Below are 11,602 nucleotides of genomic sequence, written 5' to 3' on the forward strand. Positions count from 1 at the left end.
TCAGCCCAGGCCTCAACCTCTCGCCCCTTCAACCGCTCGGGAACCGTCATTGGACAGGAGGAGGGAGTGACAATTGGCTACTTTGCCCGTCGCTCGAGGACTTAAGCCAATGAGAAGGCGCCGCGCAGCCCCGCCTCCCTAACGCTGAAGAGAGGCGGAGCCGGCAGGCGATTCCTCCCCTCCCGCACCGCTTCTGCTAGCTACTGGATGCGCTCTCTGGGCCCCGCCCCATTCTCGCGTCAATCTGCGTGAGAGCCCCGCCCCGCCCGGCTCTGTGTGCGACCGTGGACCACATCCCCATCTGTGGCTCCTCCCCAGAATGGCGTCACGACCGCATCTGCATGTGAAGCCCCGCCCCTCTCTTTGCAGGACGTCACCGCGGACTGCAGGGGCCTGAGCCGGTACCGTCGCCTCCGCTGCCACGCAGCCCCACATCAGCGCCCTGGGGGCCCTGTCACCGCCGCTGCCAAAAAAGTCGCTGCCACTAGGGTCGCCGCCGCATCAGTGCAGGGCAAGGTGAGCTCCCGGACGGTCCGGTGCGCTCCCTCTCGGAGCACCTACATAACCTTCATTTGACTGATGGGCTGGGGTAGGGGGACGAAGTTGGCCGGCGTTAAGTGAGGGGAAGGATGCGGCGGTCGTGAGCCTGGGGAGGGGGAGGGCCCCGGCTCCCTCTACCTGCCCTCTCCTCACCCCCACCCCCATCCCTCCACCCCCGGCTCTGCGGCGGAGGGGGAGGGGAGACGAGACGAGTGCCTTGCGGGAAGCTGTGCGCGCGGGAGGCTCCGTGCGTGCGCGTGCGCGTGGTGTGCACACGCGTGTGCTTGCCCGCCTGTGCGGGCGGATCTGTGTGTACCCTTGCTTGTGTACCAGGGTATTCTCGTGTGACCCCTTGGAGGTCCCGATCCAAGTTTGTGCGTGTTGCAGGCCAGTGGAGGGAGACGCGTGGACTGTGCGTGTGCGTGCACAGCAATGTGCATATGTGCGCGAAGATGCGTGCCCGTGTGGGTGACGTGTACTCGGCTGCATGGGTGGAGGACGCAGTGCGCACGGGTGGGTTTGCACATTTGTATATGCATGTCGGTGTGCAGACAGGCTCTGTCCCGTGCACCGAGTGTGTTCGACGCTCAGATATGCACGAGCGTGTCTGAGTGTGTGCCCTGCTGTGTGCACGTGAGCGTGTGCATGCCCCGCTCCTATCACGTGATGTAGCTGTCTCAGCCCAAGCTCTCCCAGCCTGGGAGTCTGGGAGGAGGACTGCGGACACGCGTCCCCGCGGTACCATACACGCGTGTGCACGTGTGCCCGCGTGGCTCAGTTCTGAGGAACATGAATGATTGATGGGGGGCGGGGCCGGCCGTAGTCACCCCTCCAGGCGCAGCTGTAGTGCTTAGATTACAGCCGGACCTGGGGAGCAGGCCTGCTGGAGGGGCCTGCAGGGGTGTCTCCATCCCCTTCGCTCTGAGGTTCTCCCCTGAAACCTCGGGCCTTTCAAGGTCATGGCCCGCCCTCTGCCGTGGGCCGCACCGTTAGTACTGGGGCTCCTGATGGGATAAGGGTAATCTCCATCCCTCTCTGGGAGCTCTCCATCCTGAGCCTGGGCTTGGGTGTTTGGGGATGGAGGGAGACCCCTCACGCTTGCCTACGCCCCGCACCCCCAGATGGCATCCGCCACAGACTCTCGCTATGGGCAGAAGGAGTCCTCGGACCAGAACTTCGACTACATGTTCAAGATCCTCATCATTGGAAATAGCAGCGTGGGCAAGACGTCTTTCCTCTTCCGCTACGCAGACGACTCCTTCACGCCTGCCTTTGTCAGCACTGTAGGCATTGACTTCAAGGTCAAGACCATCTACCGAAACGATAAGAGGATCAAGCTTCAGATCTGGGTGGGTCCAGCTGGGGGGATTCTGGCTTCATCACTCTCCCTACCGAGAATAGCAGCCCCAGCTTTGCCTATTTCTTTCCTGTCTAGATTCATTCATTACACACTGGGCATTTATCAAGCACTTACTGTGTACAAGGGGCTGGAGGCACTGAAGAGAGTGCCCCTGTTCTTCCATCAGTGCCTAATCAGTGCTCTTCAGGGGTGGGGAAGGAGCAAATGCTGGGTCCTCTCCTGAGCCTGACATCATCAGACGCATCATTTGCTTGGTGCCTCAGTTTCCCCATGTTCAAGTTCCTCCATGTGTGTCTGTATCAGGTTTCAGAGGGATCTTGACCCCCAACCTCATTCCCTGGGACAGGAGCAGGCTTCTCCGTCAGGGTCTTTTGGCCACTTCCCTGAACGCCTCCGAGGCCTGAGGAAGCCTGCTACATCCCAAGTCAGAACTGTTCGTTCCCTGCTCCCAGTCCTTCCACGGCTCCCACCTCACTCCGGGTAAAACCTGCACCCCTCCCCGCAGCCAGACCCTGCCTGGTCTGCCCCCGTTGATACCCCATCTCATCTGTCTCCTTCCATCTCTGTCTCAGCCTCTTCATTGTTCCTCAAACGTACCAAATGCAGTCCCACTTCAGGGCATTTGCCCGGGCTGTGCCTTCTGCCTGGACTGTCCTTCCTCTGATCCCCACACGGCTCCCTCCCTCATCCTTCAAGTTTTAAAATTGAAGGCAGCCCACGCTGCCCATCCTTGTCGGGCTTTTTTCTCCTCAGTCCTCGCCACCCTCTGATGATACATTTTCTACCTTTTCACGGGTTTATTGTCTGTTTCCTGCACTGGATTGTCAGTTTCACAGGGGCAGTGATTTTGGTCCATTTTGTTTACAGCTGTGTCCCCAGTGCCCAGCACAGGGTGTGGCACAGGTACACGTGTGTTGAATGAATGAGGGAACGATCCTGTAGGTACCTTAGGATGACTGGGTACCACATTCCCAGTGCAGGCAGCCAGCTCACTCTCCCTGACCCACTGTGCCCCTGGGCAAGCCCCTGCTCCTCTGGGCCTCGAGGGGGCTGGACTTGACCATCTCAGAGTTCATACCTACTCTGAAGAGTTTCCATGTGTGTCCTCTCTGACACCCTGTCTCTTCTTCCCCAGGACACGGCGGGGCAAGAGCGGTACCGGACCATCACGACAGCCTACTACCGGGGCGCCATGGGCTTCATCCTCATGTACGACATCACCAACGAGGAGTCCTTCAATGCGGTGCAGGACTGGTGAGCGTGCCCCCACCTGCTCGCAGATGGTCTTCTGAGCTAGGCTTGGTGTAAAGCCTGGGGTACAGGCAGAGATCAGGGAGCCCCAGCCGCTTGGCAGAAATGTAAATAACAATATTGGGGTCCCAGCCCTGCTATCAATCTATAATCATTAAAACAGTGTGGCATCAGCTCAAAATAATGGGAAACAAGGTTTCAGGTGGAAAAATGAAACTGTAAACATATAGGAAAAAAAAAAATCTGGGACAGAAAATATGAAGACAGTTTGCATAGGTTAGAGGATATAAACATTTACATTTTCTGACTAGAGTAATGATAAATTTTGAGAAAATGTCTGAATTTGTTTTAAGAGCGAGAATTCTTCTCTGGGGGTGGGGGGATCTGGGAAGGATGGGAAAGGCTGCTTGAAAGAGGACCTCCCAAGAGCAGTGAACTGTGGGAGCAGACACCTGCAGAGAGTGTTCCTGGCAGGACAAAGACGGGGAGGAGGACCGAGCCTGCCTCCCTCAAGAATTAATGGGAGGTGCGGGCTGGAGTGGGGTGGGGCTGGAGTGGGGTGAGGACGGGGAGAAGGGGGAGAGGGGGGCGGAGCTCAGATTCTCCAAGCCCTAACCCTCCTCTGTCACCACCTCCTCCAGGTCAACCCAGATCAAGACCTACTCATGGGACAATGCCCAGGTGCTGCTGGTGGGGAACAAGTGTGACATGGAGGATGAGCGGGTGGTGTCATCGGAACGCGGTCGGCAGCTGGCTGACCACCTGGGTGAGTACCCAGCGAGGCTGGACACCCACAGGCTAGGAAAGGGACACTGAGGCCCCGAAAGGGGAGGAGACACACCCAAAGTCTCACAGCAAAGCCAGGATGGGGCGTGGATTCAAATCCAGATGATTCATACTTTCTGCAAGCTGGCCTTGATCCAGGGGCCATTTGAGGTGAGTCTTTTTTTTTTTTAATTAATTTATTTTATTTATTTATTTTTGGCTGCATTGGGTCTTCATTGCTGCGCACGGGCTTTCTCTAGTTGCAGCAAGTGGGGGCTACTCTTCGTTGTGGTGCGCGGGCTTCTCATTGCAGTGGCTTCTCTTGTTGCGGAGCATGGGCTCTAGGCACGCGGGCTTCAGTAGTTGTAGCACGCGGGCTCAGTAGTGGTGGCTTGCGGGCTCTAGAGCACAGGCTCAGTAGCTGTGGTGCACGGGCTTAGTTGCTCCGCGGCATGTGGGATCTTCCCTGACCAGGGCTCGAACCCGTGTCCCCTGCATTAGCAGGCGGATTCTTAACCACTGCGCTACCAGGGAAGCCCCTTGAGGTGAGTCTTGATGGATGCTTAGGAGTTCACTCTGCAGGAAGTTTCTGATTCATTCTGATACTCTCGCTGCCCAGCCTTGTGCTGGGTGTTGCTGGGCCCCTGAGAGGCCTCCAGCTTTGTGAGAGAGGGAGGGACCTCAGCTGGGGGAGCCAGGCTCTGCCTGGCACAGGTAAGTCTTCCTGGAAGTGGGCCTTGGATCTGGTACTTGAAGAAAAAGGGTGGTCTTTCAGACAGAAGAAACAGTGTGGGCAAAGGCCAGACGTGGGAAAGATCCTTTTGGCAAACAGTTTTACGTGACTGGAACATGAGGGTCACTTGGAGGAAATATGGCTGATCTTGCAGGGCCTGATGCACGAGCTGAGGAGCCAGACTTTTCAGAGGGCAATAGGGAGCCATGGAGAGTGTGTGAGCAGGGGAAGGCCTGGATCTGAATGTCAGATGCCGCCAGGGCCAGGGCTGGGCTGTATGGTGGAAGCAGGGAAGTGGGTCTTACCAGGGCTTTGGGGACAATGAGAGGGGACAGTTTTAGGGTGAAGAAAGGAGTGCAGGAAATAAAGGCTGACTCAGTCCAGTGTTGCTTCCCCAAGGGACCTGTCAGTGCCTATAACGTGCAGTTGGCACTGGGAATCTCCAGGTGTTACTTGCCCTCGGAAAAGTGTCTCTGGGCGTGGGGGGACCAGGGTCCTCACCCCTCCCTTCCCCGGCCACAGGGTTCGAGTTCTTTGAGGCAAGCGCCAAGGACAACATTAATGTCAAGCAGACCTTTGAGCGGCTGGTGGATGTCATCTGCGAGAAGATGTCCGAATCATTGGACACAGCCGATCCTGCAGTCACGGGCACCAAGCAGGGCCCACAGCTCACGGACCAGCAGGCGCCCCCCCACCAGGACTGCGCCTGCTGAGAGCTGCCCCGCCCCATCCTGGCCCCACCCCCTGCCCGTCCCCTGGGCCTGAGCCAGGGCCCCTACTGGCCATGGGCGTGAGTCCCCTGCCCTGATTTAGCCCATCACCCTATTTATTATCGTAGCTATTTATTTATTTATTTATTGGAGGTGTCCCCCAGGGGCTCGGGCACCCCACCTGCTCCGTGCCCCACCCTGTACATACAGCCCTGTTCCCGCTCTGCAGTGGCGTGTCGTGGCCCCGTGAACTCACCACTCACCCTTCTCTCCAGAGCCCACCTTTTTATAAATTCACCCCCATCAACAGTTAACAGTTTTGAATAGGGGGCCGGATGACACCCCAGGGCAGTCTGGTTGCGTGATGCAAGGTAGCCAGACCTGCCAGCCCCCTGGCTGTGACACGGTAGGTCCAGGTGGCTGCAGGCATCTCGACGTGGACCACGGGGTGGGTCAGAGCCAGGAAATGGCCCGCCTGGCTCCTCGCCCCCAAGGTTGTACCTTTTTTTGGAGGGGGGCGGGGGCTGCTGTGGATATTCACCACCCTGGGACACCGCCTCCCACCTGACCTGTTCTGATGTCATGAGTGTCAAACATGCCCCCCAGTCCCCCCAGGAGATGTCATGACAACACTACACACACCCAATAAAGTGAATGGACGACACAGTGTCCCTATGAGCGCCGGCCTGCGAGTGCTGGCTTTGCTCATCCACAAGATTTTCAATTACAAAGAGAATTTAATTCTCTGTACTTCCATAGTCCACGAACAGAGGATGAGACTGGAGGCTACCCAGCCCCACCCAAGGCTCAAAATTCTGGGGGCCCTGCTTCAAGGGTATGGGCGATGTCCCCACCTTGGTCCCAGAGCCCAGCCTGCAGGAGCGTTGAGGGCTTGGTACTAGCTGGCTGGCTGAGGCCCAGTGCTGAGGATGGAACATCTGTCACCAGTCACTTGAGGCTCTCCCAGAAGGGTTGGGGGATGACGGTCCATCTTCATGGTTGTGTTCCAGATGGAGAAACAGAGGCCCGGCAGTGGGCTTGGAAGGGGCAGCCCAACCGGATGCCTAGGAATCAGGGTGGGCCTAGGACTGGGCCCAGCAGTCTGTTCCACTTCCTGCCGAGGCAGCTGGTCAGCTGAGGGTCAGTCTTGCCCTGTCTGGCATGTGGTGGCAGTGTGGGGCAGCTCAGTGCCCAGGGCCACACAGCCTGGGGGCGCTGGGGGGCCTGGGATCTGTCCACACAAGAGGATCTGGTTATAGGCACTATTCATCCCTCTGGACTCCTCACTGAACCCTCCTCCACCCGTCAGGGCTGGGGTCAGCCTTGCTGGACAGATGTGGCAGGGACCTGGCCGAGGTCACATCAGACAGAAGACGTGGGCTTGGTCTTCACCCCGCTGGTGATCAGCAACCCACCCACCCACCATGGGGTACAGGTTGTCGTGGGCACAGGAGGCCCGCACCCTGGAGCGTAGTTGTACTGCCATTTGGGGCTCACACATGTGGCCCCCCAGGAGTCCCCTGGGTACTTGGTCTGCCCACTGCACTTACCCGGTATTTCAGATAGGAGAGGTATGTGTCCCAGCCCAGCGTCAGGCCGTTGATGTAGGTGACTCGGAACTGGGGGGGCACGAAGAGGAAATTCACCAGCTGCGCAGCGGGCCACACACACCAGTCAGCCTACGGGGAGGGGTGGAATGCAGTGAGAGGCGGGGCCGGGAGGGACCTGGGTGGGGCCGGGTGGCTGTGAGAGGTGGAGCTTTGAAAGGGGGTGCCTGTGAAAGGGAGAGGAGGGACAGATGCAAGGGGGCGGAGATGAAGGACAGGCGGGGCCTGGGAGGGCACGCCCACCTTGTAGAATTCCCAGAACTTGTCCCGCAGCTCCTGGCAGCTCTCGCCCAGGGTCTGGCCCTCCAGGCAGCCAAGGCCTAGGAAGGAAACCAAGAAATCAGAGTGTCAGAGGCTGGGGAGTACGGAGTACGACGGTAGAGCGGGTGGGGTTGGACCCCTGAGGAACAGTGTCTCAGGCAGAGGAAACAGGACACTTAAAAGCCTTGCAGTGGGAAGGGCAGCACAGCAAGGTGGGTAGGGTGGGTAAACAACAGAACAAGTCAGAGAGAGGTGAGAGGAGAGAGGTCTGTCGTGAATAATCGCGTACCCTGACGGATGGGTACGCCACACACCCTTGTTGTGGCTGGGGCTATTTTATTACCGGTCCTAGGATGATTGTGCCCTGTCACCGTCAGTCTCAGCTCCCCTTCCTCCAGCCTCAGAGCCTTTGCATGGGCTGTTCCCCCTGCCTACTGGCTCCTTCTTCAAGTCTCAGCTGAGTGTCTTCTCCTTTGGGAAGTTCTCCCAACCACTGTCCAGGGCAGCCCCATCAGACACTGTCTTCATCCTTCCTACATTTAGCGTCATTGTCTGTAATTCTGCCATTCACACTTGCCTCCACTGGGTCTGCCTATCACCACTGTACCCCAGCCTTCAGGAGGTGCATCAGTAATGGGTCTCCACATCCTTAACACAAAGCTGGCTCTGTCCCTCCCGACCTATGAGGGGCAAAGCCCAAGCTCACGGGGCTCCTTACCCAAGAAGTACCAGACGCCCAGCATGGGAGAAGCCACCAGTTGGTCGACGAGGACCTTCCTGAGGACGTTTGGGAGGCCACGGAAGCCAGATGCAGGGAGCAGGCGGTCCAGCCAGAGGTACCAGTAGTGCAGGAAAGGGCCCATGCTGCAGCCCACTGCAAACATGCTCGCTGTGGGCGGTCCAAGAGTCAGGGGGTCCATGTTAGGCCAGCAAAGCCCCCAATTCACTCTCTCCCTGTCTAAGACCTGGGTAAGCCTGACACCCTCCCGGAGCCCAACCCATTACTAGCCCCACTGCCACGTACCATTCCAAGAGCTGCGTTTGCATTTTCTTCCCTCATTCCCTCACCACCGTGGCAGAGGGTTCTACCATCGCCCCGCTTTCCAGAGGAGGAAACAGAGGCACAGCGGGTAGGGAAGTGTGGGACCAGGGCGCGATCCTAGGCTGGCTGGGGCCAGACGCTGCGCCCTTGACTACCCCGGGTGCAGCATCCTGTGCTCAACGCTAGGTCTCTCTGTGCAAGGGAGAGGGAAGCAGACCAGGAGTTGGGCGGGGACCTGACCCTCAGGATGGGAGCGAACCGAAACCCCACGTATGGTAGGGGATGAAGACCCCCGAGGGGAGAGGGGGCAGAGATCGGGGAGGGGCTGTCTAGGATGCACGCTGAGGTCAAGGGTCTTGCCAGGGACTGAGGTCTCGGGTCATGGGTCACGGCACGCGGGTCCGGGTCACAGGTCTCCGAATTGAGGTTGGGGCCAAAGATCCTCTGGGGTCAAAGGCCAGCAGCACTCGCCCCCTCACCTGAGCGCCGAGGGTCAAACTTCTGGCCGGGCCGGGCGCGGATCTCCCAGGACTGGCGCGCTCCATCCCCGGCCGCCATGAGAGCGCCGCAGCCCAGCGTGTTGGTGACGAGCAACGCACGGCCTTGGAACAGGGGCTGCCCCGCGGCCCAAAGGCCGCGCAGCCAGCACCAGCCGCCGGACACCATCGCCTGCCGGGACCTAGGAACTGGCACACCCGGCCGCCCTGCCCATGCCGGCCAATCTCCAGTCACCCTGCGTCCCGGATGCCCGCCTCGCGCCGTGCTACCCAATCGCACGCTGCCTTCGTGATTTGCACGCCTTCACCAAGTCGCTGCAGCCAATCACCGACCGCTTGTCTCTTCACTTTGCCCGCCCCGAGAGGTATTAGCCAATCAAAAATCGGCATCCCCTCTAGAGGCTAACTGCCGAACGAAGCCGCACACCGCCTTCCGCGCCTTACGGGCCAATCGCAAATAGGCTTCGCGTCACACCGCGCATGCCAATTGCTGTCGTTCTAACCTCGTTTTCCCGCCCCTATCTGCTCTGGCCTATGGGTAACCGCCGCCACACCCTTATTTGCCTGCCCAGTACTGCACTGGCCAATCGGAGAGCCTCGCTGACTATCGTTAGGCTGGCAAATCACTGACTGTCGTCCTGCCTCCCGCATTGAGATGGCCAATCTTGAACAACTCCACCGAGTTCTCTCTTGTAGTTGCCCTCCAGATTTCCAGATTCTCCCGGAATTCCTGAAATGGGGAATCGGACTGTGGCCATGACTACCGGGGCGGAAGTCCAATCCCGCAGAGACTCGAGAAAGTGGGGGCGGGGCTACAGTTCTGCGGCGCGCGCAGGCCGCTGGGATTCTTGTGAAGACGTTGACCTTGGTCCTGACTACTGCTGGGTATCTGACCTCAGTTCAAGAATAATATAATTAGGGCTTCCCTGGTGGCGCAGTGGTTGAGAATCTGCCTGCCAATTCAGGGGACACGGGTTCAAGCCCTGGTCTGGGAAGATCCCACATGCCGCGGAGCAGCTAGGCCCGTGAGCCACAATTACTGAGCCTGCGCGTATGGAGCCTGTGCTCCGCAACAAGAGAGACCGCGATAGTGAGAGGCCCGCACACCGCGATGAAGAGTGGCCACCACTTGCCGCAATTAGAGAAAGCCCTCGCACAGAAACGAAGACCCAACACAGCCAAAAATTAAAAAAAATTAAAAAAAAAGAATAATTAAAACGTTAGGCACTGTTCTGGGCACATGATGTGCATTAAGATTTCACAGCAACTTTGTGTTGCTGCAGGGACAGTTTTATCACCATGTTATTTCCTGTGTTCCTGGAGGGGAAAATGTGAGTTTCAATGGAAATCTATGCGTTACCTACAGGAGCAGGGTGTCGCAAACTGTCGCCTGTGGGCCAAATCCTGTCGGCGCCGGTTTTGGTGAGGCTCGCGAGCTAAGAATTCTTTTACCTTTTTTAATTGGTCGGTGAAAAAAATCCAAATAATATTCTGGGACATGAGAAAATTATATGAAATTCAAATTTCCGAATCCTTAAATAAAGCTATGTTGGAACACGGTCATGCCCATTTGTTTTTTTATTGTCTACTCTCATTACAGTGAGCAGTTGCAACAAAGATTGTATGGTCTGCAAAAACTAAACTATTTACTATTTGACTCTTTACAAAAAAAATTTTTTCCTCTTTGTTAGAGGACACCCTTCAGGGTTTTCTGATTTTGATTCTATGGGAGATATTTTATAAACCCTGTGGTTATAACTGATAACAGGGAAAAATAATTCTTCCCTATAGACATGCAAATGAGTTCTGCCAAGTGGAGAGATGCCCACCCCCAATTTTTTTGCCTTAATTTGCACATTCATTTTACTGTGCTTGTTTTGTCTGTTGTTTGGTTCTTCTTTGAAATGGGTTTAACGCCTGATCAGTTGCCTTTATTAACAACGAGTTAACAATTTTTAACACATGCTCATTTTTATTTCTGTATGAGAGTCGTGATTTTTACCTCTTTTGGGAAAATTATCCTTCAACACTTCCTATTGCTCTCAAGTAACTCAGCCTGGTATTCCAGGTTCCAGATTTTACTGCATTTTGGTGGAAAACCTCCAAAATGGTTAAAAGAGGGGGAAAAGTCAAATTATGATTAACGAAACAGAGTCAGGTAAACTTTTTCAGCAGAGAAGTGCATTTCATGGTGGCTGAAGCCCTGGCAACTTCAAGAGGTAAGAGAATCTTGCTGATTCTCTATTTTTCTCATCTGTGTTTTCCTCTCTCTAGATAGGTGCCTTGTTTTTGATGCTTTTATGATGGATAATGTCACCAGCATTAGAGGCATCAGGGACTGGGAATTTGTCTTTATGGTCTGACCATTTGGCAATCTCTATCAATGGATTACTGCTTTACTGGCTGAAAAGCAGTGGAGGATCCATTAAGAATTTAGTGCCCACCAGGAGGAACAGCTTTTGATGTCTAGACCTGTGATTTTGGGTGTTTCTGTTGAAGGAGTTTTCAGAACATGCCACCCCAAAATATGCTGCTCTGGCAGATTGATTATTTTGAGTTAAAGGCATTAATAAGACTGCAAGATGCAAGAAGGGCTCTTGGTCTTTCCTTTTTCTTACTGAAAGCAGGAAATAAAATTCCCATGGCAAAGGTGCCCTCCCTCTACTGGGAGGAAGAAACCCTCTTATCCCCAGAGACAGGGAGTCGAAGCTGAGAGAAATCTGTACAAACAGGTCTTGTTGAAATGACTCTTATCTTCCTTTAGTCTCCCTATGTATTTTAGTTGCTTTTCTGCAGTTGACGCTCTGTTCAACCTAGTAAATAACAAGTCTTTGGG

At 55.9% G+C, this 11,602-nt stretch overlaps 2 protein-coding genes across 3 annotated transcripts; one reads left to right on the forward strand and one right to left on the reverse strand.

Annotated features, from left to right (window-relative positions):
* The first annotated feature begins 356 nt into the window (after positions 1-356).
* On the forward strand, positions 357-6,048 carry RAB3A (RAB3A, member RAS oncogene family). Its single transcript, XM_007195467.3, has 5 exons — positions 357-516; positions 1,662-1,889; positions 3,036-3,154; positions 3,793-3,917; positions 5,172-6,048. Exons 2-5 carry the CDS (start codon positions 1,662-1,664, stop codon positions 5,360-5,362), a joined length of 663 nt encoding a protein of 220 aa, XP_007195529.1. The 5' UTR covers positions 357-516; the 3' UTR covers positions 5,363-6,048.
* A 28-nt stretch (positions 6,049-6,076) lies between these two features.
* On the reverse strand, positions 6,077-9,009 carry MPV17L2 (MPV17 mitochondrial inner membrane protein like 2). 2 transcript variants are annotated; one of them, XM_007195466.3, is made up of 5 exons: positions 8,749-9,006; positions 7,946-8,116; positions 7,210-7,286; positions 6,910-7,038; positions 6,077-6,590 (listed from the first exon to the last, which is right to left on the reverse strand). In XM_007195466.3, the coding sequence occupies exons 1-5, from the start codon at positions 8,933-8,935 to the stop codon at positions 6,501-6,503; spliced, it is 654 nt and encodes a 217-aa protein (XP_007195528.3). In that variant the 5' UTR covers positions 8,936-9,006; the 3' UTR covers positions 6,077-6,500. The 2 variants fall into 2 exon arrangements, with proteins under 2 accessions (XP_007195528.3, XP_028018002.2); XM_028162201.2 differs by having other exon boundaries at positions 6,567-6,706; positions 8,749-9,009.
* Positions 9,010-11,602: the final 2,593 nt, after the last annotated feature.

This window comes from Balaenoptera acutorostrata, chromosome 2 (assembly GCF_949987535.1).
Source record: "Balaenoptera acutorostrata chromosome 2, mBalAcu1.1, whole genome shotgun sequence".
In the NCBI taxonomy this organism is placed as follows: domain Eukaryota; kingdom Metazoa; phylum Chordata; class Mammalia; order Artiodactyla; family Balaenopteridae; genus Balaenoptera; species Balaenoptera acutorostrata.